The 27,717-nt window shown below is 37.5% G+C and overlaps 2 protein-coding genes across 2 annotated transcripts in view; one reads left to right on the forward strand and one right to left on the reverse strand.

Annotated features, from left to right (window-relative positions):
* The window catches only part of LOC134679030 (zinc finger protein 260-like), a 30,013-nt gene extending 12,965 nt beyond the window's left edge, over nucleotides 1–17,048 (reverse strand). The window contains exons 1-13 of the mRNA XM_063537832.1: nucleotides 16,685–17,048; nucleotides 15,243–15,377; nucleotides 14,659–14,764; nucleotides 13,103–13,228; nucleotides 12,225–12,373; nucleotides 11,460–11,595; nucleotides 11,129–11,235; nucleotides 9,585–9,683; nucleotides 8,962–9,087; nucleotides 8,607–8,836; nucleotides 8,093–8,194; nucleotides 7,137–7,297; nucleotides 5,778–5,861 (exon numbers count right to left, since the gene is read on the reverse strand). Coding sequence (XP_063393902.1) covers nucleotides 5,778–5,861; nucleotides 7,137–7,297; nucleotides 8,093–8,194; nucleotides 8,607–8,836; nucleotides 8,962–9,087; nucleotides 9,585–9,683; nucleotides 11,129–11,235; nucleotides 11,460–11,595; nucleotides 12,225–12,373; nucleotides 13,103–13,228; nucleotides 14,659–14,764; nucleotides 15,243–15,377; nucleotides 16,685–16,846 — 1,723 coding nt within the window. The 5' untranslated portion in view covers nucleotides 16,847–17,048. The remainder of the gene's footprint in view (nucleotides 1–5,777; nucleotides 5,862–7,136; nucleotides 7,298–8,092; nucleotides 8,195–8,606; nucleotides 8,837–8,961; nucleotides 9,088–9,584; nucleotides 9,684–11,128; nucleotides 11,236–11,459; nucleotides 11,596–12,224; nucleotides 12,374–13,102; nucleotides 13,229–14,658; nucleotides 14,765–15,242; nucleotides 15,378–16,684) is intronic.
* A 352-nt stretch (nucleotides 17,049–17,400) lies between these two features.
* The window catches only part of LOC134679032 (tetratricopeptide repeat protein 39B-like), a 36,380-nt gene continuing 26,063 nt past the window's right edge, over nucleotides 17,401–27,717 (forward strand). The window contains exon 1 of the mRNA XM_063537835.1: nucleotides 17,401–17,579. The gene's annotated coding sequence lies outside the window, so the exon portion shown is untranslated. The remainder of the gene's footprint in view (nucleotides 17,580–27,717) is intronic.

Genomic DNA, 27,717 nt, shown 5'->3' on the forward strand with positions numbered 1-27,717 from the left:
GCGTGTTGAAAGTTCAAGTACGTGCAGGACTATAAACTGACAAAGCCAATTCAACAATTGGAGCGAAATAAAACATACTCGTAAACCTATATTTTGTTTTTTTACGTACCTATTTCGGTCGAATTATGCAACGCAGCGGGCCGCTCGTCGTGTCCTTCGGCCGGCCTCGGCAAACCTCGGCTTCGCCTTCCCCGCGCGCCGCACGAGTCAGCCCTAAGCCACTTACTCACACAATGACGCGTGTACAGACGTGCCGTGCACACATATAAACGCAAATGATTTTCGATGTATGGCGTGTCCGCCCTGTGCCTATGGCCTACTCTCGACTAGATGGCGATACTTTTTGATATTTAACAAATTTAACCCATCAGCGAAAAAATAAGGATCAAAATCAAATGGCACTCTAAAAGTGTTAATCACTTGTGTCAAAAGACGGCACTAAGTGTAATGACTACATAATTTAATTTCAGAATATTCCTCTATTTCAAATTCTCTTTGTTATTATTAAACCATAATACAATTTTTATAATAATCTTATCTTCTAGCTAGAGCGTGATTAATTGATTAGTTTTACTGTATTATTTTGCTCTGGACAAAATAAATAATACGAACGCTTTACGAGAGATAATTAAATATACAATTTAATAACCAGGCTGGAAATAGAGTTAGACCAAGAAAAGCCTGCAGCGATTTTGATAGTCCACAATGCAAGTGTTATATATTTATGCGTCATAATTATATATCTAATAAAAAAAAACATTTTGTTATTCTTGACAATACTCAATAACTTTCAAGTATAATTTCAAGATGCCATTCAACGTTCAAGATGCCAGAAAAACAGATTTCAATATTTTCAATTAATATTCGAAATCTAGTTATACGTGACAGCTGACAGGCAAATTCCGTTTCGAAAAGTTGCCGAAAATTATTCCATCTCGGTTGAAGCTGTAAAAGACATTTGGCAGAAACATGAAAAAACAGGAAACTGTGGCGAACTTGCCTGGGGCCAGTCGCAAGCGATCAATGACTCAAAGGGACGATTACGACGGTGCGTGAAGTTAAATCCAAAAAGATCACCGGTATCTGTCAAGGAAATTAGAGATCTTAAGGTCAGTTCTTGGACCATACGACGCAGGCTCAGGGAAAATGGGTTGAAAAACTGTTTACTTTCTATGCGACCATTTATTAGCAGTACTAACAAAAAGAAGCGTCTTGCATTTGCGAAGAAATATATTGGAAAACCCTTGGAGTACTGGAAGTCAGTATTATGGACTGATGAACTGTTTGGACAAAAAAGCCGGTTTAGAGTGTGGCGTGTGGCGTAAGCCATGCGATATGAAGAACGTAATATACAAAAAACTGTTAAGCATGGTGTGGGGCTCATTTGCTTGGTCTGGAGTTGGCAGCCTAGCTCGAATTAATGACATAATTACCTACTGCTGAAGGTTACATTAACGTTTTGCGAAAAAAATTAGAGATTTCTCTGTTGAGCCGGTATCTATTTTAGCAAGATAATGACCCGAAGCACACAGCTAAATAAAATATCTGCTGCATTCTTCAAGGCAAATAGGATTAAACTGCTTAAATGGCCCCCATAATCGCCGAGATCAACCCAATTGAGAACCTGTGGTCATATTTGGATGGCAAAATTGATAAAACAAATGTCACTAACAAGGAAAGCGAGCCCCGCAGATTAGCGGCAATGTTGAAGGCATAAGGAGGCCACACAAAATATCAGGCTAATGGCTCCTCTACACGATGGGCCAGCGCCGGCCACTCCAAGAGACGCATTTATGCGTTAGAGGGAGCAAGTGATATTGCTATCTCATTCTACCGCATGGCTGCGCCCCTTGAAGTGGCCGGCGCTGGGCCATCGTGTGGAGGAGCCATAAGATGAATTTGCGATTTTGCTAACTGTATGTATGATTTAATTAGTCCAGAGCATAAATAAGTGCTATCTATAATTAAATTTGTAAATAATAATTTTGACGAATCTAGAATTTTTATTGTTTGTATAATAAGCCATGAAATGTGCTATAAGTTTTCCAAAGGTATAATGTGTGTAGTGGAATTCATAAAGTAGTAGTTTCATTTTCGTGCAAGTATGATTCCTTTTGTCCAGCTTTGTATTTCAAAGCCAAATTCAAATTACCATTCAGTTATTTGATCCATATCCGTGCCAGCTCTTGTATATCGAACAATGTAAAAAGATTACTTTGTTATAAGATTGACAAACATTACAGCTTATGGAATCAACAGATCTCGATCTCTCCCAACTGTACTTACCTGCCCAGCCAAACTTAGTCGTCGCCTAACAATAGAAATTACACTCTTATTTTAAAACGACATGCTGAAATATCAAGGAATTGGCAAGAATATTAAAGTACTTAAAATATATATTTATCTGGTATTAGTATTCATTGCTAGAAATTAATACAAATAAAATAGAGCTAGTACAAGTTTCTTTCCTAAAATTTATATTCGCTCATTTACGTAGAACTTTATGATGGTATTGGTTGTACTATAGACATAGTTGAAAATGTTAAGTTCCTTGGCATACGTCTCGACTCAAAGTTAAACTGGGTACAGGAGCTGGAAGCTATTGAAAACGTAGTTAATTCTGCCTGCTACGCCTTGAGAAGCCTCAGAGACGAAATTAGCGTAGATCAACTAAAAATAGTATATCATGCTCTAATTGAATCAAAATTGCGGTATAGCATTATGTTCTGGGGTAACAGTTTTAGATATAACGTGAACAGAGCTCTAACCGCTCAAAAAAGGGCAATAAGAACCATATTTCGCATTCCACCGTGGGTCTCTTGTAGGCAATTTTTCCTTAAGCTTGGTATACTTACCGTGCCCTGCTTATATGTACATATACTGCTTACGGACCTTGTCAAACACAAGCAAAGATTTGAAACGCATGAAGAAGAGGAACTGCGTTTACTCACACGCACTAAAAATTTGAAAATTCATTTTCGCCCTACTTCACAAATTGAGGAGCACTGTGTGAGACATCAGGCTGTTAAGTTATTTAATAAACTGCCTCAGCATTTGAAAAATATTTCCAAGTATACTATCATTAAGCAAAAACTGAAGCAATACTTATTAAGAGGTTGTTTTTATAGCTTGGATGAGTTATTTGATACTGATTTAGTTTAGTTAGTGTATAAGCTTTGAATGTCGTCCTATATATAATGGCTAAAATATGTTACTATATAGTGCTTACTATTATTGTTATTATTATTTTCAAATGTTGTTTATTCTAGTGTATTTTATTGCAATTGTATTTTATGTGCATTTCAAACACAATCTTGTATTGTTGATGAATAAATATGATATGATATGATACACCGATCTCACAATATTATAAACTGAACAACATGATACCATATTACGTATAAGTTTGTTGCAATTTTACATCTCAGAACTAGACTACAATTTGGACTCTACTGTAATTTTAATTTCAGTTTCACTTAATTATCATTTTATTTTTTCTCTGCAATTCTCTCCCTTGTTGCAAACAAAACATGTAGGTTATTATTATAACACCATTGAATTTAAGTGAAAATACAGAAATAACGCTGCGGGATCTCTTTGACTGTTTGGTGAGAGGTTTCCGCAAAAATAACAGGCATTATCGTGTTATGAGGACGATTACAAGACTATGGAAAAATGGTAGATAGGACCTGACAGGACTGGTGGCCCTCCCCTCCTCATATTGAAGACAAGTGACCAAACTGGGTGGTTTACTGGCTCCAGTAATAGGAAATCAAAAGCCGTCCACAAAATTAAAAAACGGGACCAACGGCAACCATTTTCTGTAGTCACGGTACATGCATTGATACATGAAGATTTATTAGAGCGGCTTGACAACACAAAATTGGTTTGAAGAAAAACTGTGTCGCTTAACATCAAACTCGGGTAAATCCATTCGACCCTCTCAGCAAATATCTACCCTATTACCTTTTCATAATACCAAAGTCGCATAATCTGACATATGGATTTACCCGAGTTTGAAGTTAAGCGACTCAATTGTGGTTGAACCTAATTTTCTCACAAACATAATATGGACCGACAAAAGTTTATTAACAAGAAACTCGATGTGGAATTGACGAGTTATTCACAAATGGACAGCAAAAAATAAAAACCCTCATTACGGCCGCGAACAAGCGCAACAGACTCGTAGTAACATTTCATAAAAATCCATGACCGCCACATTAATTTGGAGAGGATAACTAGGATCAGACCAAGGAAGAAATGAAGCTGCAAATTGTACGAGTTTTCAACATAATTAAACAGCGTGCCTGGCAAAATCGTGCATGAAATAACAAGAGCCGCTTGCATCAATCAAATCAAATCAACGGTGGACACCACATTGAGCTATGTCGTATTTACATGCAAACTTTACTTGAAGTGACATTTTATGTTTCTAACTTCTATTTAAAACCAGATGACGAAGATGTTACTGAATTATGAAATATATATTTAATTTGCACTAAATGTATATTTTTAAATTTATATTTTACTTTATTTAAATACCACAACATTATATATCGCCTAAACAAGCGCGGGTTAAAATAAAAGGCTCTGGTTTGGTAGATTTACATACTACACGTATTTAAAGTCTACTATTAAGTTATTTCAGCATGTCGTTTGAAAATGAGAGTGTAACTTGGTACGTACGCGACATCTAAGTTCTAGGCCCGGCGGCCACTATAGGCATGGCACATCCTTCGGCATATTACCGAGGCGTCCTCAGGCATGCCGCGGTGTGATGGGAATGCCGAGGCATCCCTCAAGGCGTTCTCAGGCATACCAAGGTGCCCAGAAATGCTAAGAACGCCTGATATTGTCTAAGACGCCTCGGCAATATGCCCAAGGATTCTTTGTGGTGCCATGCCGATAGTGGGCACCGGGCCTATAGTACATTGTAGGAGAGGACGGAAAATCGCTAAAAGATGGACGAGTGAGTTCGAGGGCCGACACGTTAGTGGAGGCCCTCGAATAATACGAGTCCATCTTTAGCGTTTCCGGCCGAGGCATTACATAGTGCTTTTCACGACTACTGCGAGGAAATAAGAAAACATTTGCATAACTATAAGTACTAGCCCGCGATTTCTCTGGTAGCAAATTACTAGCCACTGCCTGTACTGACTCTTGAATTTCGGTAGGCGTAAGAATATCATTTTCTTCACTAGAAGAACTCATTTTTATAGCGAGCGTAGATACGCGTTTCTTATATTTTTTAGTCAAACATAATTTACACTATCCAATTCAGTAGGTATTTTCAGATCCCGCCTTTTTTTACTTTTTTTACCACTTTTAAGAGGCGTTTTTCTGTTATTTGCTTCAAACCGACTCTAAAATTAGAAGCGTTTTTGCTAATAAAACCACAAAAAGCTACAAAAGTAAAAAACGCCTTAAGCGTGAACTGAATGGATAATTGTAAAAAAAAAATGAAGTGAATGGTTTTGATATTTCTTTTTTTTTTAAACAAGAAATTGGTGCTATAAATAACCTAATATTATTTTTGAAGGAAAAAGTTGCGCAAAAAAAGACCTTTTATTGATTTTTATGTTTTAAATGATACTCATTGCTGTAGCGAACTGTCACCAATGACAGATGATGACAACAATGAAACATTGTAGTAGTGGTGCTTCAGGTGCTACAGCTATTGCCTACTTTCCAGATTGGTTTTAGACCATCTATTGCCACATTTCCGAACAGTGGCGTGAAAAAGATATTATTAACTATGATAAAAAAATACTTAGAACCTTTTCCACAAACGACACAGATACATGGCTTCTCTCCAGTATGCGAGCGTCTATGGCATTGCAAATCCGATGACCGGGGAAAACCTGTAATACGATTAAGGTTGTATTAAAAGATCATAAAATAAACATGGAACAAACATAAAAATGTTAAAAACGCGTAAAACCTTACTGTACAGTATATAGGTACAGTCAGCAGCAGAAGTTGCTAAGCGGGCGAGGTGTTCAAAATGATCTTGACGCGACTTTATTGTTACGAGAATAAGAGCGTGTCAAGGTAATTTTGAACACCTCGGCTGCTTAGCAACTTCTACTGCTGACTGTACTACAACTAGGTAGCTACAGATACCTACACGAACTCAGAAAAAAACTAGGAACATACAAACAAAAGACGTCCATAGCGGGATCGGTAGCGGCCGGGTTACCAGCACGCGCGCAGCATTTAGGTTGGTAGGTCCGTCGCCTTAATATACATAGAGTCAGAACAAGACAAGTCTACAACGATTTTGACAGCACACGCAGTGCAAGTGTTATTTTGAACGTCATACCACTATGAAATTATGAGTCCTAATTTGTCGTATAAATAACACTGCGTGTGCTATCAAAATCGTTGCCGGTTTATCTTGGTCTAACTCTAGTATAATACTTAGATGTAGAGGTTGTTCAGGCCTTTAGCAAAGTCGTCATTAAAAACCGGGTAATAAAGTGCGTGTCGTCGGACCACGTCAATTCCGTATCTTCATACAATACAAAAAGCCATAGCAGCAAAAAAGGGTAACTTCACGTGAATGATATTGGCTAAGGGCCCCCCACATCTAGCGTCTTTCGAGCGTCGGCGTCTGGTCAGCGCTATGGAAAATGACGTCGCTGCGCAGTTGCTTCGACGCTGCGTCGACGTTGCGTCGAGCAGCGGCCATAGAATTGTAGACGCCGACACTCGAAAGACGCCAGATGTGGGGGGGGGGCTTAAATAAAATTCTATAGGACAGATCACTTGCGCTGCATTACAACATTTAGCATTATCAAAGTACGCATTGTACAGTTAAGGGCTCGCGGCACAATAGGCACATGTGGGCAGTACCGTACCACAAGGGCACACGGGCCCCGTGCCCAGAGCCCCCATCCTCAGGGCGGCCCGAAGGACAGGCAGTAACAGTATATTTGATTAGGTACCCATAATAAACAGAAGGTCATAGTAGAAAGTTGTTAGTTTCATTAGCGTTCTTTACTTTCCAAAAGGGCCGCAAATTATTATGTGCCCAAAGGCCTCAGCATAGTTTAAGACGGCCCTGCACGTGGAGTCATTTTTGAGCGCTATTCAGGCTTCTATAAGTAGTTATTCTAATTCGTTGGATAGTGTACCTTTGCCACAAAAGTCGCATTTGTAAGGTTTCTCGCCGGTGTGACGTCGCATGTGAACGATCAGGTTGGAGGAGTTGGAGAAACTACGGCCGCAGTACAGACACAAGCAGTTGTTGCTCGCACTCTTATCGCGGTGGACCTCGTGAACGCGCTTGTGAGAACTGGAAATTTGAACCAATGGTTAAACTATAAATGAGTCGCTTAACTTCAAACTCGGGTAAATCCATCTGTCAGATTATGCGATTTTGGTATTAAGAAAAGGTAATAGGGTAGCTATTTGCTGAGAGGGTCGAATGGATTTACCCGAGTTTGAAGTTAAGCGACACAAAATATGGTCAAGCAAATCTTGTCAGTAGAAAAAGGCGCGAAAATCTTATTTTCTATGAGACCATATGCCATCGCGCCTACATTTTTCAAATTTGCCGCCTTTTTATACTGACAAGATCCGATTGATCAACTATAAATGTGCATAGTTTGTGTCTTAAGCAGCTCGTGGAAGCGTAAAAGCTTTACTAAAGATTTTAAATGGCAACTACCTATAACATAAATGTAACATGTGTCAAACGCCACTTATTTGCCCCGTTTAGTTGTGTACAATATTCCGTTATTTTACTATCAAGAGGAATTCGCATAGATATAATATATTATGATTTCAAGCAAGCAAACAATTCCGCTACTCGATGACTACGAAAATAATAGCCGTTTTGGTACCAAATCCGATATATGAAGTGAACACTCTATGCTTACTAAATTTCTCTATGCTAGCTACGGTTCACAGACTTGGTCTTTGACTAAAGTCCGGCTCGGGGTTTGCCAACGAGCCATGGAGCGTAATAATAATGCGGTGATGCAACAAGTACCTACAAGAACAGGGCCGTATACAATATACATACATACTTTAATTAAGATGAGATTTGCCTATACCGTTCAGTTTGGGTTTTTAATTGTCAACGTACCGTAAATTGTCTCTTCTATGAAACTTCTTTTTACACACATCGCATTCAAAAAGTTTTTCACTCGGCATGTGCTGTTTAGTGTGCCTGGCAAGTAAATCTTTTCTGAAACAAAAATTATAAAAAAACTATCATGGAAGTAACCTAAACACTAATACTAAAAAGCCAGTTTTAAGTAATCATAATTAAAATTTGGAAGATCAACACTATTTTATTACTAGGAGTCTCAACACCAACACATGGAAATAATGAAAAAAATAAGAGTAGGCAGGTAGTCATAAGGTTTTAAGTTTTTATTACCCATTTGTTAGTAAAACTTTTATTTTTGAATTTGGAACCCTTTACTTATTTACAAAGTAAATATTCAAAATAATTCGGGAAAAATGTACAGAAAATTTATACGCTTTAGGAGGATTAGTCATAAGTTACCATATTATTCTTTGTGTCCTTTCTTTGTGTCGTCCATTGTAAATAGTAACATTAGTCACGACAACAAAAACATTAAATAACAGCTCACCTGTAGAAACTTCTTTTACAAGTATCACATTGATATTGTCTCTCGTCCGACTTCGTTTTGGGATCCATAAACTTTACTGACACACTTTGTCCTTCGTGGTACCGCAATATATGCTTATTTAACGAAATCTCGTAAGCAAATTTAAGCCCACAAGTACTACATACATATTTTCGTTCTATTTGCTTGCATATATTCCTATGGCGGGAGGCTGATTTCACTGATGCAAATACCTGAAATATAAATTTGTATATCAACTATATCAAGTGAATGTGATATTTTGTGAAGTATTGGTTACTGGCAACAATTTTAAAGGCAAAATCGCAAGTTTACTTTTAGCGCATTGAATCTTACTTACCTTGCTACAAAGGTTGCAACGCTGTGAGAGTTCTGGATGTTCAGCATCATTGTGACTAGCCAGATCACTTTCCGATAAAAACACTTCTCTACAAATGCTGCATACTACAAGAACGTTCATGTTTTCCTGCATTATAATACGATTGGTTATTCTTATTGTAGATTTATAGTAGATTGTTAATAAAGAGTGGAAAGTGAACCATTTCACCCGAGATGTTTTGGCGCTCGAACGAAGTTAGAACTCCAATAGTTCGAGGGCGAGATGGTTAGGTACTTGTATCAGAGTTAAACACTCTACTTTTCATTTCGACAATGAGGAAAGTCAAACACAAGAAAATATTTTGACTGTTAAGAGAATTAGGGACTGGAATTGGCGCCATTTATATTTTGAACGGAAAAAACCTAAAACCATAGACAAACCGATTTTAAACTGGAATGAGTCTGAATCGGCCTTACTGTAAAGTAAAAGCGCCTTAAAAAAATGAAACTGAATGAATAAATATTCAAAACACTCCGCTACATGATATAGATACATAGTTCAATAAAAGAGCAGAAACCAAAAGCTAAATAACATTATCAGTATCATAAACTACGGGTAAAAAGTCGTTAATAAATGTTACTTGCCATATCACCATTTGGGTCTAACAAGTCTTGCAGCAATACCTCTGTTAGACAGTTAAGAACTTTGGCATTGTCACTTGGAATACTTAATGTTCCATGTTCCTGGAAGATAGATTTATAAAATTAAGGTCAATTTGGAGAACACTGACTTATATTATTAATTTATTTGCTGGGAAGATCATCATGACTTATGACTGGCATGTCACGAGGTAAGAACTCTCGTATTTGTACGTTACGTTGCTCAGACACAGAAAGTAAGTGCTTGGCTCGTTCCACTCTGCCGAAATTTTGTAAGTGAAAAGAGTTTACATTCGTAAGAGCTAGAACCGACGGATGAGCTTGTAGACGGTCTAACCTTATCTTAATAGACGATGTTCTCCACACTGACTTCGTATGTCTAAGCACTGATCAGTGCGAACGAATTTAAACCTATTGTATTAAACAAAGGATTTTAATTCGTGCGCACTGATCAGTGCTTAGACAGATGAAAGGTTAAGTAACTAAGAGTCGGTTGCACCAAAGTCAAACTGTTCGTATCGTTAAAGAGTTCGCTAAATTTTTAGGGTTCCGTACCCAAGGGGTAAAACGGGACCCTATGACTAAGACTTCGCTGTCGGTCCGTCCGTCCGTCTGTCACCAGGCTGTATCTCACGAACCGTGATAGCTAGACAGTTGAAATTTTCACAGATGATGTATTTCTGTTGCCGCTATAACAACAAATACTAAAAACAGAATAAAGATTTAACTGGGGCTCCCATACAACAAACGTGATTTTTGACCAAAGTTAAGCAACGTCGGGAGTGGTCAGTACTTGGATGGGTGACCGTTTTTTTTTGCTTTTTTTTGTTTGTTTTTGCATTATGGTACGGAACCATTCGTGCGCGAGTCCGACTCGCACTTTTATTATTACATGGAAAGTTTCGTAGTAAAGCGCTGGGGCGCGCCGGTTGACGTTGATCAGTCTGTCAAATGTGGCTGGTGCAACTGGCCCTAAGTCTTAAAAACTAGTCAAGTATCTTTATAAATTATATACAGATGTCAATCACAATGAAAAATCCGGGCAAGTGCAAGTCGGACTCGCGCACGAAGGGTTCCGTACCATAATGCAAAAAAAAACTGAAAAAAAAGCAAAAAAAAAACGGTCACCCATCCAAGTACTGACCACGCCCGACGTTGCTTAACTTTGGTCAAAAATCACGTTTGTTGTATGGGAGCCCCATTTAAATCTTTATTTTATTCTGTTTTTAGTATTTGTTGTTATAGCGGCAACAGAAATACATCATCTGTGAAAATTTCAACTGTCTAGCTATCACGGTTCGTGAGATACAGCCTGGTGACAGACGGACGGACGGACGGACGGACGGACGGACGGACGGACGGACGGACGGACGGACAGCGAAGTCTTAGTAATAGGGTCCCGTTTTACCCTTTGGGTACGGAACCCTAAAAAATCAACGATCAACCCTGGCTAACGTGAGACTCGAACCCACATCTTTGGATTGCCGGTCCAACGAATTATTATTAGTTATCTTTATGTAAATACTTACATTCAACATTTTAATTGAATTATTTCTATCGAAACAGGCATGTTGCTCAAAGTTCAATATGTTGTGGTACATTTTCTTGCATAGCATGCAGCATTGAATCTTTGTACCTGGAAGTATTATGAAATAATATTATAATTACAATTTTTAGTATTTGTTACTAACATATCATACATTTATAAATGACGTCAATTTTAATAATAGTGTGTAATCACTAATCAGTATTCTGCTATCATGGGACGCCTACTTTCATAGCGATCATAATGGCCGATATTTAGCGTTATGGCGTTATTACTTTAATTGTGTAACAAATTAAATTAAACAGCATCCTTACCTTTATGTTCCATCATGTGCCCGCTCAACTCTAGTTGAGTTTTGAATTCATCCTTACAAAATAAACAGCTTTTTGTTTTTTTCATAGGGCCAGTTTTCGTGTGGCAGCCATTTTCCGATAATTTACTTAATATGGTCTGGAAAGTATAGAATCACGATGTCATCAATATAACAATTTACAATTGGAGGTCAGATATAGGTACAGTGACAACTATGTAATAAGCACTCAACATACTATAATTATACTTACACGTATACACGTATAAGTATAGTATGTTGAGTGATACTATATACGTATACTTGAAAAAAACAATCGTAAAATAATAATAGACAACAGTTTGTATATGATGTATCATATTGTGCGCTAGGAGATGGTATCCGCCATGAGTATCCCTTGCTTTTAGAGTAAACTGTCTTAAAGGGCTCTGCGCTGTTGACTTCGGCTCCACGCACGCCTCCCAAAGGTCCGGGACCCCATGGTCCCAAGATATGGAAAGGACAACAGTTTTATAATTTTGGTTTACCTACGAGTATGGTTTGTTAAAAGAAATGTTGTGTCATTTTCTAATATACATACTTAGTACATAGTCCACAATTTATAGAGCAAAGTTATAAGACCTTTCCATCTCATAACTGCCCTTTCAAACTGTTTTGTGAAGTCGTTTTTTTTCTCAGATTATTTTATTGTTCAGTGTAAAGTAATTTATTTTGACTTCAGACCGATCCCCTATAGACATTAACATTAAAAAAATTTAAAAAATCTTACACTGGTCACCAACTTTTTTGGTCTGCCTCTCTTCTTTGGTCCCATCAGATCAGCATGACTTGTCCACATATGTTTTGTTAAACTGTCTGAATTGTCGAAGCATGTGCCACAAAGCGGACAGTATGTACCCTGTTCATCTTCATACTCCACTGTAAATATAACTAACATCATAGCTTTCGCGGTATTAGGATAAAAAATGCATTAACGCTATAGAACGAATAAACGAATAGCTCCACACATATAGCACTGCAATAATTTAAGTTCCAATTGATAGGTGAAATTCCGAAAGTCCCAAATACAAGTTTTGGATTTTTGATTTCCACCATATCTTGGTAATGGAGTTAAACAAACGAACTCTGACCTCACAACAGCAAAATTCCTTGAATGTTTATGTTTTTTATCATTACAGCTTAGTACAGTCATCAGCAATAGTATCTTACACAACTAGGGCCGCAAAAATATATGACGCGCTCTTATTGCGCTCCAAATAAGAACGTGTCACATATTTTTGCGGCCCTAGTTGTGTAAGATACTATTGCTGATGACTGTACAATAGTGAAATTAATTGTTTAATATAATAGATAGATATTTATTTTGGATTTAGTATACTAAAACCATAAAGTGAATTTTAGCGATTACACTGACAGACGTAAGGCGGTGAATACAATGATAGCTGCCTTGTCCGGGTTTTACCCCTATACTTCGAAACTATGGACAGGGCTTTGAACCAATCTACGTCTCACACATTCAGGAAAGACATGGAGAATGGCATCTTTCATTTCACCTAGTTTATTATTTATCATCTAATTATTATTACAAAAACACTTAATATCTCGTAATAGTCTATTTAAGAAAAAACCTCGTAATAGTAAACTTACCTTTCACACATTTTTTATCCACATGTTCTCTGAGTGTAGTAGACGTATCGAACTCATCAGGGCAAGTTTTACACTGCTGGTTACATTGGTGGCCAATATCCCCCTCGTTTTCATTTTTAATTGAAGCTAAAACCAATCAAAACTAACATTAGCTTGTCTACGAATGCCACAACAAGATAGAATACAGATAAATAATCAAAATCGAAGAAGTCAAAAGATAAAGCGTTTGGGTGAAATCATAAATACGTATTTAGTATTTATGATATTAATGAGAAAATAGTCGCGAAAATGAAAATGTACATACTGTATTACTGATGCAATTACTTTCTTGCATTTGAATTAGAGTGCTCAAATCTCAAAAATTGGCTACTAGTGTATTGTGACTTAGGAAGTGATATTTTGGACGGATTGTTGTTCCCATTCCAAGATCAATATTTTGATACTGTAGGTACTGCAGTACGTATAGTCGCCATAAGATTTATCGGAGCGGTCAAGGTGCTCATTAATACCTGAACCGGCAACGGAATTGTCCATATATTTTTGAGCACCGATATATCAGATGGAAACTGTACAGTCACATGTGTGAATCAACTTTTTCTTATCACTTGTTGCCATGGTTACATTCTCCTTGGTCACTGATTTTAAGGCATTTAAATTCATCAACAGACAGAAGTTTTGTGGAAAAAAAAAAGTGATTGACAAAATGAAATATCGACAATATTCTGTTATCAATGTTACGCGTTAACGTTATATCTACCTATGTATATTAAATTTTATAAGAAGATAGCTACCGCGAAATACAGAACATGTTCGATATCTTCTGCACTTTTGATATATTGGCAGTTCTCTATTCTTTTGGCACTGTATATTACAGTTTATGTTTTAATTTTGAAGTACCTACTAAATATATGTAAATAAAAAATTAAAATATTATATTATGACTAATTATAATTAATTATTAAAAATTATACCGCTTTGAAAATAACAACAAGAAATAGTTGATACACCCATATACAGTCAGCAGCAGAAGTTGCTATGCGGGCGTGGTGTTCAAAATTACCTTGTCACACTCTTATTCTCTTAACAATAAAGTCGAGTCAAGATAATTTTGAACACCTCGCCCGCTTAGCAAGTTCTGCTGCTGAGTGTACATACAAACATATAGATCGATTCACAAGAGCAGGCACAAATGGAATGATTGAGTGTATGAAAATATTTAGGTATGTGTGCATCACGTTAACCATTTAAATGGTGGCTCTGACTGTATACCAATACAGGTGTCACACATACAATGAAAGTATGGTTCATTCCAATCATGCCAGCTTTCGTGAATCAACCTGTAATCAAAACTGTTATCAATAACCACTGAAGTTTTAACCTTTAGTGTATGGAATAGAGTTGATTTTGGTTTTGTTTGAAAATTATACGAATGAAAACAAATGCGACTCTGTTCCAATTGAATATGATTTAAATTTCATCGAACTGAATAAGTACTATAGGTAGGACCTTGGGCCTTAGGAGGCTATGATATAACTAATAATGAATGTTTTAATTACCTAACTCGCTACAATTTTCGGGTGTCACCGGCAGAGAAAAGTCAATATCCAAGCCATCATCAGTATCATCTGCTGGCTGCTCTTCTTTAACATCATGTGATGTTGTCTGTGGACAAAATGGTGATTAGTAAGTATTCATGACATTGAAGACCAGTTTTGTGACAGATAACACCTCCATGTTTCTAACTCAACAATATGAAGAGAAAACTTATCTGGCTTCAAAAATCTCTACAACTAAATGTAAGGCTTTATAATACAAAATTAAATTATTTTACTACATATATCTATAAGTTTGTACTTGTATTAATAGAATTACATTGCATAAAATTATTTTTCTAGATATATCTATTTCAGTAGTTCTCACTTTTTTGGTATTTGGAACCCTATTGGATAGCCAAATATTTTATAGAGCCCCAAATTAAAATAAAACACGTTCGTAACTGTGGACCAGATATACCTATAGCAGAGCTGGTTTTTTATTGTTATTACAAGTATTCTCGCGGAGCCTCAACAGAGGCTGCGGCGCCCTAGTAGTCCGCGGAGCACATTTTAAGAATGGCTGATCTATATAATATTGTACTTACATTGATAGCTTTTTTAATCAGAATCTGTAGAGCATCATGTGTTTCTTGAGACTTTTTCTTAAAATGAAATGCATTGATGGCTTTGTCCTTGCAACTCTGGCAAATATGTGACGGAAACCCGTCATCTTGTTCAATCTGAATAAAGAGAACAATTTAAGTTGAAGGTCATATTCCACCAGTCCAATATCATTGCGCCTCACTTTCTCATTAAGGAAAAATGCGAGACACAATAAACATTGGACCAATAAACAGACATAGAAGTTTTTGTGGCAAAAACGAGTGGTCGAGAAGATGAAACATAAATCTGTTGATAAGTCACAGATTAATTATGCTGTAGGTAAGTTACCAAGAAATTTCAAGAATGCAAATCAATTACAAAGCGGTACATAATTTCTTTTTTACATACAGGTATTCAGAGGGTCTACCACGAACCATCGCACTTGTAAATTCGTACATAAGTGTGACAGGGAGGCAACGCATCGAACGTTGTTCGCGGTAGGCCCTCAGTAATTAAACATTAACACGTAAACTGTACAGTGCCAAAATAATGAACAAAGCCTCGGACAGACAGACAGACCTGGCGAAACTATAAGGGTTTTTATTTCTCTACGAAACCCTAAAAACTACCAATATATGAGAAGAAGATATCAACATGTGTATTTCACGGTAGCTATGTTCTTATAAAATGTAATAAATATCTATAAAGGTGGCCACTGATGAGCCTTCCAACAGTACAAATAAAAAAAAAAACAGAAATCCATAATCGTTCCGTGAATGTGAAAAACGTACAATGTTTAATATAAGGATGCCGTCCATTTGGATGAATCCATTGTAACGGCATCCATTTGGAAGGCTTGTTAGTGGCCTTGTTAATTTTGTCAGTCACTTTATTCTACCACAAAAACTTCTACGCCTGTTTAGCAATAGTTCTCCCCAATCTAGAAGTATGGACTTGTCTACTACCCCGAGACTAACATTATTCCTACATTATGGCTCCTCTTCACGTTGGGCCAACGCCAACGCCAGCGAGGGACGCAGCCATGCGGTAGAATGAGATAGCAATATCCCTTGCTCCCTCTAACGCATAAATGCGTCCCTCGTTGGCGTTGGCGTTGGCCCAACGTGAAGAGGAGCCATTAGTGGATTAGCGGGATTACATTCAGTAATCAAATTTAATATGCTTAGATTTAGCTAGGTATTTCAGTTCAAGTCATCGTTTTATAAATAATAATAGGAAAACACTTGCCTAGTTTTTATTTTATTTTATCAATTTAATCACCGTTAATACGATAACAATTATTGATTCAAATCAGTAAGGTAATGTGTATAAAGACTTTTTAGACTGTTTAAGTGGGACAGTTACAGCACAATAAATGCAGTGCGGGAGAAGATTTTCCGTGAGAACCAGGATCAAAACAAGCAAAACAATATTTTTTTCTTACCTTTAAGCCAGTTACCGCGTTTATTACATAGTCAAAAGTAATTGATCCAGAATAAACATCAAATATGGACTGCGGTACTAATTCTTTTGATAAGCACGTTCTACAAACATTTTCTAATTTGGTAAATTTTATAACGTTTACAGACGAAGCCATGTTTTTCATGCAGTAATGGTTCCGTACTCTTTCCTTTGCAATAATTGTAAATAATACAACTGTAAATAACTGATTAAGGTTTATACAACTATTAATAATGAAGTTTGATACGCAGGACTTGTTATTCTAGATCACATATTTTGTGTTTTTTCTATGCTTTATTTTTATTCGCCGTGTAGCGTGTATCGCAGGAACATGGCTGCTGACAGTGTTGCCAGGACTCTTGATAAGATGATAAGTTAGAGTTACGTTTCATTTCACGAAAAGTCACAATTTTATTGAAAACACTCACACGTCACATCTTTGTCCTTCCATTATAAAATAATAATAAACCGGCTAGTGCTGCTAAATCATATTTACTATCACGCAGATTGTCGCACGTGTCACAGACGAGGGCCAGAATTGCGCCAAAATTTACGATATTTGTTACTATATGGCAACACTGCTACACGATAGGGCATCTTTGGCGATCTCGCCCAACACTATTCATTCGTTCACTCATTCTTAGTTCACTTCAAAGCTTATTTATCATTCAATTCAATTCAGTCCTCTTTTTTTCGATATCTGCGAATGTACTGAAGTGTACGCGTTATTTTGTGCTATTCGGTGGTTTCGTAATTTAATCTAAAAGTAATTTCTCCAGATTATCAACATTTCGTTTTACAGACAATAGCTGCTCTATATCTAACGTGAATTCATCGCCCCTTTTAATCAATTTGATTTGTGCTACTTATCATCATGAGTAAGTATTGATTATTTTTATTATATTTCCATTCATATTATTTTTGTTGGTTGCTTAAACGGTAATAAATAATTATATAGCATAATAATCTTTTCAACATTATACTACAGAATTGTAAAATTAGTTTCTATTTATGCCACACTTTGCAATATCTTAGTAAAAAGTTTGTAAACATAGTTAATAATTCACTTACGTATTTATTTTTAATAGCCGCATCATCGGTATCATTAGATTATGAATGTGATTTGGTCACGATTTACTGAACGACTATTGTTTAGAGTTTAGATAATTAATAACTCATTCAACAGAGTAGGTAACGTTAAAAGATGCTGCTGGCCATGCTATAAATCTTAAATGTAATATTGTGTACAAAATATTTACGTTACATTCACCTTGACCAAACTTTTAGAATGGATATAGGTATGTAGTAAACAACTTAAGGGGATAATTTATAATAAATTGTAATGAAAAAATCGTCAATTTATTTTTGTACAATTTTTATAAAGAATAAATGCACCGGTATCTCACATTTGTGCGCGCCATGCGTGGTGATTGGTGCGCCATCGCCAGCAGTGAAAGCGCTCATGTCATCGGTACTGCCTACTTTCTCTGCTCTGGAGGTCCACTATACAAAGAGCGAGTGTATACCTACCTCTGCTTATAGCTTTAATTAATTATCACAATATTTTGTTGTTTTTTCGAGCTGTTTTCCTCAGTCCAATTCCGCAGGTATTTGTTTTTGTTTATTATACCGACCTGGGTCTTTCACTCTAGTTGCACAAGCAGTCGATCATTTCCTACCAGGTCTTAATACACCACTTATTGTTACAATCAAATGGGAGTGGAGAAAGGTTGTAAATCAAAAACCTCATTCACGCATTGTTATGTATTATTTTTTTATTAGCTTATTTACGTATAACCCGCTGCAAGTAGGTAATTAATTAGGTAACATTTGACAATCCTTCTGCAATTGCGAATTTCATTATTGTTTTCCTAGCAGCCTTTTTTATGCTACCTATTTTATTACCACGTACACATACCTACATCTAAATAAATACTGATGTAGATGTAGGTACGTGGTCGATGTCGATGGTCGTGTTTTACGAAGTCGGAATAGTAAGTACACGTATTAATTGATATGATCATCTCTTAGTACCTAGGTAGGTAACATTCCTTCTATATATAATAACCTAACCAAGTACATAATATGTACTTGGTCCATACCTACATAGGTACTTGTAGGTACCTACCTATGATTAGGTACATTTGTGTAATGATTGTACTTGTTTGTTTGGTACATGATAACAAGGCCGTCTTAAACTATACTGGGGCCTCCTGGCCCTGGAGAAAGTAAAGAAAACTATCATTTTTCTACTATATATGATCTTTTATTTATTATACTGTTACTGTCTGTCCTTCGGAGACCCCTGAGGATGGGGGCCCTGGGCATGGGCTCTGTCGTTTGCCCTTATGGTAAAGACGGTATTGCTTATGAATAAGTTTTTGGCAAAAAAATCTTTTTTGGCCAAGCTTTTATCGCTGACTGTACTTTTCTTACGACAGACAACTAATACTCATCGAGATAATTCTAAAAACCCCTAACACAATTAGGTTACGTTGTTTAATCACAGAGTTCCGATGGCCACCTCCTGTCTCCATCATCAGATCAGCTCGATGGTACCATAATATTTGTGGGACTGTGGGTACTGGCCACGGGACTCTCGCCGCCAAAAGAAGTATGAATCCTCGGATGACATTAATTCAAATAAATCTTCTAAACTACCCAATAAATGCATAATTCAAATATATCTTTCTGTTGCTGTCAATAATTCAATCATTGTATGCGAATATAAAACATTGTGCCTGTGCTGTGCTCCGTGATTTTATATATATACTCCAGCTGCCCCCTCATATCGCCCTCACAATATTGTATTGTCATCCGATTTATACATGCATGCAAAATTTCAGCTCAATCGGAAACCGGGAGGTAGATCAAATTTAACTTGCAAGATTTGATTACACACAGACAGACAGACAACGGTCAGATGAAACTAAATAAAAGCTTGTAAAAAGAGTGGCACCCCTTCTAATAACATATTTAAACAACTAAGTAGCGGCACACAAAAGTCACAAAACGCCTATGTTCCAAAATTAATTAATTAAAACATGTTTTGCATAGTTTCCGAGAATAATGGCTGTGACATATAGTTCGTTTTTTTAGCATTAGAAATAAGGTAAACAATCTTGATGTGTCTTTTAATTGAAAAACACATTTTAAAAATAAGTTACGGCAAATATGTAACAATTATGAATCTAATACGATCATTTATATTCTTCTGCTTTCATAAATGACAGTTACTGATTTTTAATAAGCGTTTTTCAATTAAAAGACATGCCAAAATCACTTATCTTCTTCCAAGTTCTTTCTAATGCTAAAAAAACGAACTATAAATACAGACATGGATGACGAAACTTAAAAAGTTTTGTTTAACTTAATAACCAGTTTAGTAATTTTTTTATGTACGGAATCCTAAAAAGTTCGCACAAACATGGCCGTGAGTCAAAACGTGACGCACATCGAAACAGATTACCTACCACCACATAATCTGTGACCCGAACTTACTTTGCTACCTACACATCACCTTGTCAGTCGTAAGCAGGTAGAATAGCTAACATACTTGCATAAGTACCTATTCCTCTACAATAGGTAATCTTTAACAGAATACACTGACTTCACAAAACAGACAGACAGTTTGAAAATCATTCACGAGCAAGGCCAAAGTGCATCAGTCAGAGTAATCAGAATTAGCTCAAAGATTGGCACATAAATTCGATGCATTACGGAATTCTATTGTTTCTGTGGTTTTCATAATCAAGGTATGGGTGCAAGCATTTTTATTTCTTCTGGGACAAACTGCTTGATTTTGCTTAACCTACGAAAATATTGAAATTATCAAACGCTATTATGGTTGTCTAAGATAAGATTTGAGGAGTTCCCTCAATCCCTCGTGGATCCTATCACAAGAGCTACGAGGGCTGGCTGGTAAGTCTCCGAAATGAAAGATTAAAAAAAATATAATTAAAAAAGTAATAATGTCATTCTAACCTCTTGGCTTTTACGTTAATGCGGAAGCAATATCAAGTTTTTATAATATAAATAATAATATATTAAAGCGACCTAAAGAAAAACTGTATTCATTTTCGTGAAAATGGAAAAATCGGAAGTGCGTGCGGTAATTAAGTTTTATGTTTTGAAAGGCAAAACTGCAACACAAATTAAAACCAAACTGGATCGCGTTTTAGGATCTTCTTCGCCTTCTTTAAGCACAGTTCACACTTGGGTTGTCGACTTCAGACGTGGTCGGCAGAGCTGTACAGATGCTCCCCGCAGCGGACGGCCCAATGAGGTAACGACTCCGGAAATTATCAACAAAGTAAAAAAAATTGTATTGGATGATCGCCGTGTGAAGTTGGTGGAAATAGCAGAGATGGTAAACATTTCAAAAGAACGTGTTTTTAACATTTTGCACCAACACTTGGAAATGAACAAGCTCTGTGCTCGTTGGGTGCCGCGTCTCTTAACAGACGAGCAAAAACTAACCCGCAAGGATGTTTCGACGGAGTGTTTGAAGAAGTACAGGCATAATCCTAACGAGTTTTTACGTCGCTACATAACGGTTGACGAGACGTGGATCCACCACTACACGCCTGAGACAAAAGAACAGTCTAGGCAGTGGACAAATCGGGGTGAACCTGCCCCTAAGAAAGCAAAAGTGGTTTTGTCAGCCGGTAAAGTAATGGCAACCGTATTTTGGGATTCCAAAGGACTGGTTTTCGTGGATTACCTTCAAAAGGGAAGAACCATTAACGCCCAATATTATGCTGATCTGCTACAAAACCTCGATAACGCAATCAAAGAGAAAAGGCCTCATTTAAATAAGAAAAAAATTTTACTCCATCAGGATAACGCCCCTGTTCACACGGCTAAAATTGCAATGGCTAAAATCGAAGATTTGCACTACGAATTGTTACCTCATCCCCCGTATTCACCAGATTTGGCCCCTTGCGACTTCCATTTGTTCCCAAATCTCAAAAAGTGGCTAGGCGGACAAAAATTTTCGTCGAACTCTGAAGTCATAGAAGCTGTTAATAGGTATTTTGAGGGACTCGAAGAATCGTTTTTTAGAAATGGGATAATAGCCTTGGAGAAACGTTGGGCCAAGTGCGTGGACTCAGAAGGGACCTACGTTGAAAAATAAAATATAACATTTATATATATTGTCTTATTTCTGTGCCGTTTCGGAAACTTATCATCCCGCCCTCGTAGGTTATGAAAAAAAATGGGGCTAATCGGTATAGGCACAGAATAAATAATAGTACTAGGTACAGAAGATTCACTCTCTAACAAAACGCGTCTGTTACGATTAGGACAGATATGACCGCTAGGTGGCGACAGCGCCACGCGCGGCTTATTATGGCTAGCCACCAAAATTGGTGTGGGACGGATTTACTTGTGTATGTGGATTTACAAAGCGACGAGATCGCGGAGTGAGCCACGCCTGGTATTGGAGAAACCAAACGGTCCAAGAATGACAGAGTTCTGGGGGTAATACCACTGCCACACACTCGTCGAGTGGCATGGGAAGTAGCGAAGAAAGTAGTCAGAGACGCAGTGTGAGAACGTCTCGTCATGCTCCTCATGGCCACCGCTGCCTTTGGCACGAGTCAAAGGACCGGCGGTATAAGCGCGAGCACGGCGAGTGTTACGCCACATTCGCGCGAATAATCAATAAATGGATAAAAGTCAAACGAAGGGCTATGGTATTATGAAAAAATATTTTCCTTAATGTCAAAACCCAGAGAGGAATATGCGGACTACGTTTATACGGAGAAGCCGTCCCCTTTCCTACTTTCCTCTCCCCTTGCAATATCACTACACCCGCGTCTGCATGTGATCTGTGTGTTTCTATGTTCGCGATAAACTCAAAAACTACTGAACGGATTTTCATGCGGCTTTCATCAATCAATAAAGTGATTCTTGAGGAAGATTTAGGTGTATAGAGTTAGACCAAGACAGGTCTTGATCTCTACTTCGCTTAAGTATTTAAAGCGAATTAAGCCTATATACAGGGTGATCAATCCAAATGGGTCAGTATGGAGAAGTCAGAAACTATGAGAGATAGCAAAATCTGTTCTTAGGAACCATGGCTTCGATTTTAGATTTAATAATAATGGCATTCAATTTTTTTTTTAAATCTATCATACATAACCGGGATTCGAACATGGTCAATATTCTTGTTGTTTGTTTGTATGGCAACTTTTAAACGATGCGTGATAGGTAGGGGGTGCTCGACCAAATATCATAGAGGGCCCCGAGACAAAACAAAGTACATTAAAAAAAATCAAAATGGCCGACATTTTTTTAATTTTTTCAAGTTGGTCCGAGCGCGCTGAGATTCGGCATGCGGTGAGCCTGGGGGCCCAAGATTACAATGTCAAAAAAATATTTTTGGAAAAATTCAAAATGGCGGCGGACACGGGCAAAGTAAAATTTTCAAGTAGGTTAAGCGAGCGCGAAGGGCGACCTTCATGCCGGGAGGCCGAAGGCCGACCCCGGTGGAAGGCCGAATGCCCTGAGCCTCCACCCCGACTCCCAAAACGCGAGGCCGAAGGCCGAACTGCGTGAATTCGGTGCTTCCAAGCGTTCTACCAAGTCAACTGTCTTGATGACCGAAGCCGGCGGGCCGAATGCCCCACGGCGAAGCGTCGAGGCTTGCGAAGACCGAAGGCCGAGCTCTGCGTAAGGCCGAAGGCCCGAAGCGTCACACGAGAGGGGGAAGTTGGAGCTTAAACACGACCCAACTAAAACTTTTCCTATTGGGAGTCGCTTTTTGGGCGTCGGGGTGGAGGCTTCGGGCCTTCGGCCCTCCACCGGGGTCGGCCTTCGGCCTCCCGGCCTGAAGCTCGCCCTTCAGGCTCGCTTAACCTACTTGGAAATTTGTCTTTGCCCGTGTCTGCCGCCATTTTGGATTTTTCCAAAAATATTTTTTTGACATTGTAATATTGGGCCTTCAGGCTCGCCGCATGCCAATTCTCAGCACGCTCGGACCAACTTGAAAAAATTAAAAAAAAAGTCGGCCATTTTGATTTTTTTTAATGTACTTTGTTTTGTCTCGGGGCCCTCTATGATATTTGGTCGAGCACCCCCCACCTATCACGCATCGTTTAAAAGTTTCGATACAAACAAACAACAAGAATATTGACCATGTTCGAATCCCGGTTATGTATGATAGATTTAAAAAAAAATTGAATGCCATTATTATTAAATCTAAAATCGGAGCCATGGTTCCTAAGAACAGATTTCGCTATCTCTTATAGTTTCTGACTTCTCCATACTGACCCATTTAGATTGATCACCCTGTATACTATAATACCTATCATAGATACCTGTATCTACCTACAGTACCTATCTATCATCTCACACGTAGGTAGATAACTCATTTATCGCACTTAAGTACCTAATTAACGTGTAAGACACGAGGCGGCGTAGTTCTGTTTAATTTTGTGCATATATTGTAACTACTTATATATTTAATTTAACGATGTTATTATTATTACAACGGTGCAAGACTAGTTATCCAAAGGACTCGAGCCTTTTAGCTCTTTTTTTAGGGCTCGCCTTATCTCTTGACGCCTAAAAGGCTAAAAGCCTATTTAGCTCTTTAGCCCCGAGCCTAGACTCTTGGGGTTTAATAAGGTTCTTAGTCCCAAGAGTCTATAGAACTAGGCTCGGGGGCTAAAGAGCTAAATAGGCTTTTAGCCTTTTAGGCGTCAAGAGATGAGGCGAGCCCTAAAAAAAGAGCTCCAAAGGCTCGAGTCTTTTGGATCACTATGCAAGACTCGTACGCCATATATTATGTATTGAATATAATATATGTATTCAATAAATAAGGCACTACTATATTATAGTTCTCGGAGTTCCTTCCCAATAGACATTAAACCTAGATAAATTATTTCTGCTTATTGTGCTGTTTCCTTCAGCTCATAGTGATTACGTGCAAAGTGCAAATAACCGACTTCCGCCGCCATTCTTTCCGCTATGTCGTAGGTACGTGTGTCGTATGACTCGTTTGGGCTGCTAGCAGTCATCTGCTGAGAAAAGTGACCGCTTGCATAGAAGTTAGTAATGTATATGTTTGCAAAGGTGCGAAGCGAATAGTATGGCTGACTGTACCTATGTATAAAATTTATTTTTAGTATACCCTACCTATTATCTATTATATTCTTATGTTTTGTTCAACAAGGTTTGTTTTGCTAAGTCTCGTAAACGCACCTCTATACAAAAACATAGTCCCCATTATCCTCTGTAGATATTAACATTATAGAAAAAATATATTTAAGGAATTTGATGTGTATTAACAGCAGCTATGGACTTAGAAACTTTTATAAATTTGTATTTAAAAGTTTTTCGCGACTAACCTAACCTAAGTAACATGAAATAATCAAAAAATCTAAAAAAAGTTAAACCAAAAGGCATAGCTATATCGTTAAATTCGTTAATATACAATCACTATACAATAAATGTCCTGTCCAGAAAAAACGTTTGTATATGTATGGGGAAGCGGTTGTCCACAATCATTTTGATAAATCCAGTATTTTCATGAACAAATAAGCAATTTTATTAATAAAATACCTACCGCTTGGTGAAGTGGTAGGTAGGTTGTACATGGTAGTTGGAATTCAATTTCTTTGTTAAGCTAAGTACTTATGCTGATAAGTCATGAAGTGTGGGTGGTGTAGGTTAATTGGATCATAAAGATCACTAATTTACTCGAATGACGATTAAACGGCTCTATGAATGTTTTTTTTTTGTGTTATACCTAGATTGTGCATTGAACAAATTGATTATATAGTTAGACCGTAAAAAGTACGCAGCGATTTTGATAGCCCACGCAGTGCAACGTCGTTTAAAATGACACTTGCACTGCGTGGGCTATCAAATCCGCTGCAGACTTTTATTGGTGCGACTATACCTATGCCCAATTTATTGGCCGCAAAGCTGATACTATGGAAATATTTCAATATATGCAGTTGTAATTAATTTCCACTTCATTCTTGTGCCTCACAAAACTGAATATAACGAGTCATAAAAGATCGCTTCGTAAGTACTTCTGATTTTGTTATATTTTCTAGGTATGTTTATTTCTAGATTGCATAATTAATACGCAAACGCAGTCGTTTGACAGAAGGCAATAGTGTCAATAACTGCTGCACTGTGACCCAGATAGCTGTTATTAGTGTTATTACCATACTCAGTTTATCAACATTTAACTCCTAAATAGCATATTTATAGATCTGTAAACGCGTGTTAAAAGGCGCCCTTAATAATTACATTATATTGCGTCAATTCTGTGATTACAGAGATAGCTTATCTGCACACGTGGACTAGAAGAGTAATTACTTACAGCAAAGAGGTGTTATTAAGTGACTTATATGTGTGACACATAATGTGTCCCAAAATTCAATGATAAGCTGGCACCAGAAGATGGACCTGCTCATGACTACTCGAGGAAAAAAATAAATAGAGTCTGGCTATTGAAATATTACACAAATGTTTGGCGGGTAATCCAAAAAATCTTGGGCTGGTCACACTTTGTGTAGTAGGAATTATAGGTTTGATACTAGAAAATATTTTTGTTTTTCTGTAGTTCTTCAGAATTTTATAATACTATAGTTTCCAAGATCGCCGGTCGCCGATTTTTACATGTTACATGATGAGATAACTTTTACAGTAAGTAATATTTAATTCCATTTTAGCTCCTCAATTAGGGTTGCCATATGGAAGAATTAAATGTCCTGATAAAAATCCGGACATCACCCTAAAAATCCGGACATTTCTTGTAGCAGAGATTTGGCGTAGCTTGATCGACGCCCCGGCGGCGCGCTGCTCTCTGCGGTGTACTGTATCGTGGATCTACTTTTCCCTTTCCCTTCGCCCGATCCCGTAGCCCCCTCCTCGAGCGCGCATTTTATTTTTATAAGGTAATTCCTAAAAATCCAGACACATGCCAAGTCCGGCCGCAATCCGGACAAAGGGTCAAAAATCCGGACATGTCCGGACAAATCCGGACGTTTGGCAACCCTATCCTCAATGGAGTACGTCTAGTTACCAGTAACCTGTGTACCAGTACTTGCATAACCGTTACATTACTAGTACATTATAATAAGAAAGTCTTTACTGGTTTAATGAACGGTCTAGACTCTTGAGACCTCGTACAAACAAAAAAAGTGTTCGATCGTTGGTACGTTACGTACGTGTAAGAAGAAAAAAGGTTTTGATCGCAACCGGTTTCGTTCAAGACCAAAAAGTTTTCAATCGCAACATTCGCAACTGGTTACGAAGCTCCGTTTGCGTACGCGGCCGTAGGGGGCTCGATATAATTATTTTTATTTTCTTCATAAATATGCTTCAAATTTCAAGATATCTTTCCAGATATCTTAATTCCAACTTAAAGATAATGAAAAAAAAATGTATAGTATAGTTACTTAATTTTTTTTGTTAAGACCTTTTTGCTTAGCACTTGAGGCTTGCCCGGTGCGATGTGACGCAGTATACTCGCTGCCGCTTAGGCTGAATCAATAATCATACGAGTTTGCAATGCCATTTTGTCTCAACATTGCATCCCCCTCGTAGTCTCCTCTTCCTAGCCCTTGCAGCAGGATATGCTGACTGGAGCTACCCCTTGAACTCAGAGATGGGCATTAATCGATTAACTTTTTAATCGACTAATCAATCGATTAAAAAAGTTAATCGTCAAAATTAATCGGCGATTAATTTAATCGCGATTAATTTAGTCGACCTAACATACGATTGAAATTGAATTAATCTTAATATTAATCGATTAAATTTCTCGATTAACTCTCGATTGAAAGTAGACAGGTGGTCATTTTTGTATGTAACTAAAATCAAAACTTCTTGTGTACACATTAAAAACCATTCCAGTGTTATAAATGTGCTTCAATAATATAAGATGGTTACATTGGTTACTATAATAATGCGGATAACTTAGCGCGGCATCTCTATAGTTCGTTTTTTTAGCATTAGAAAGAACTTGCAAGAAGGTAAGCGATCTTGACA

This window comes from Cydia fagiglandana, chromosome Z (genome assembly GCF_963556715.1).
Source record: "Cydia fagiglandana chromosome Z, ilCydFagi1.1, whole genome shotgun sequence".
Lineage (NCBI taxonomy): Eukaryota > Metazoa > Arthropoda > Insecta > Lepidoptera > Tortricidae > Cydia > Cydia fagiglandana.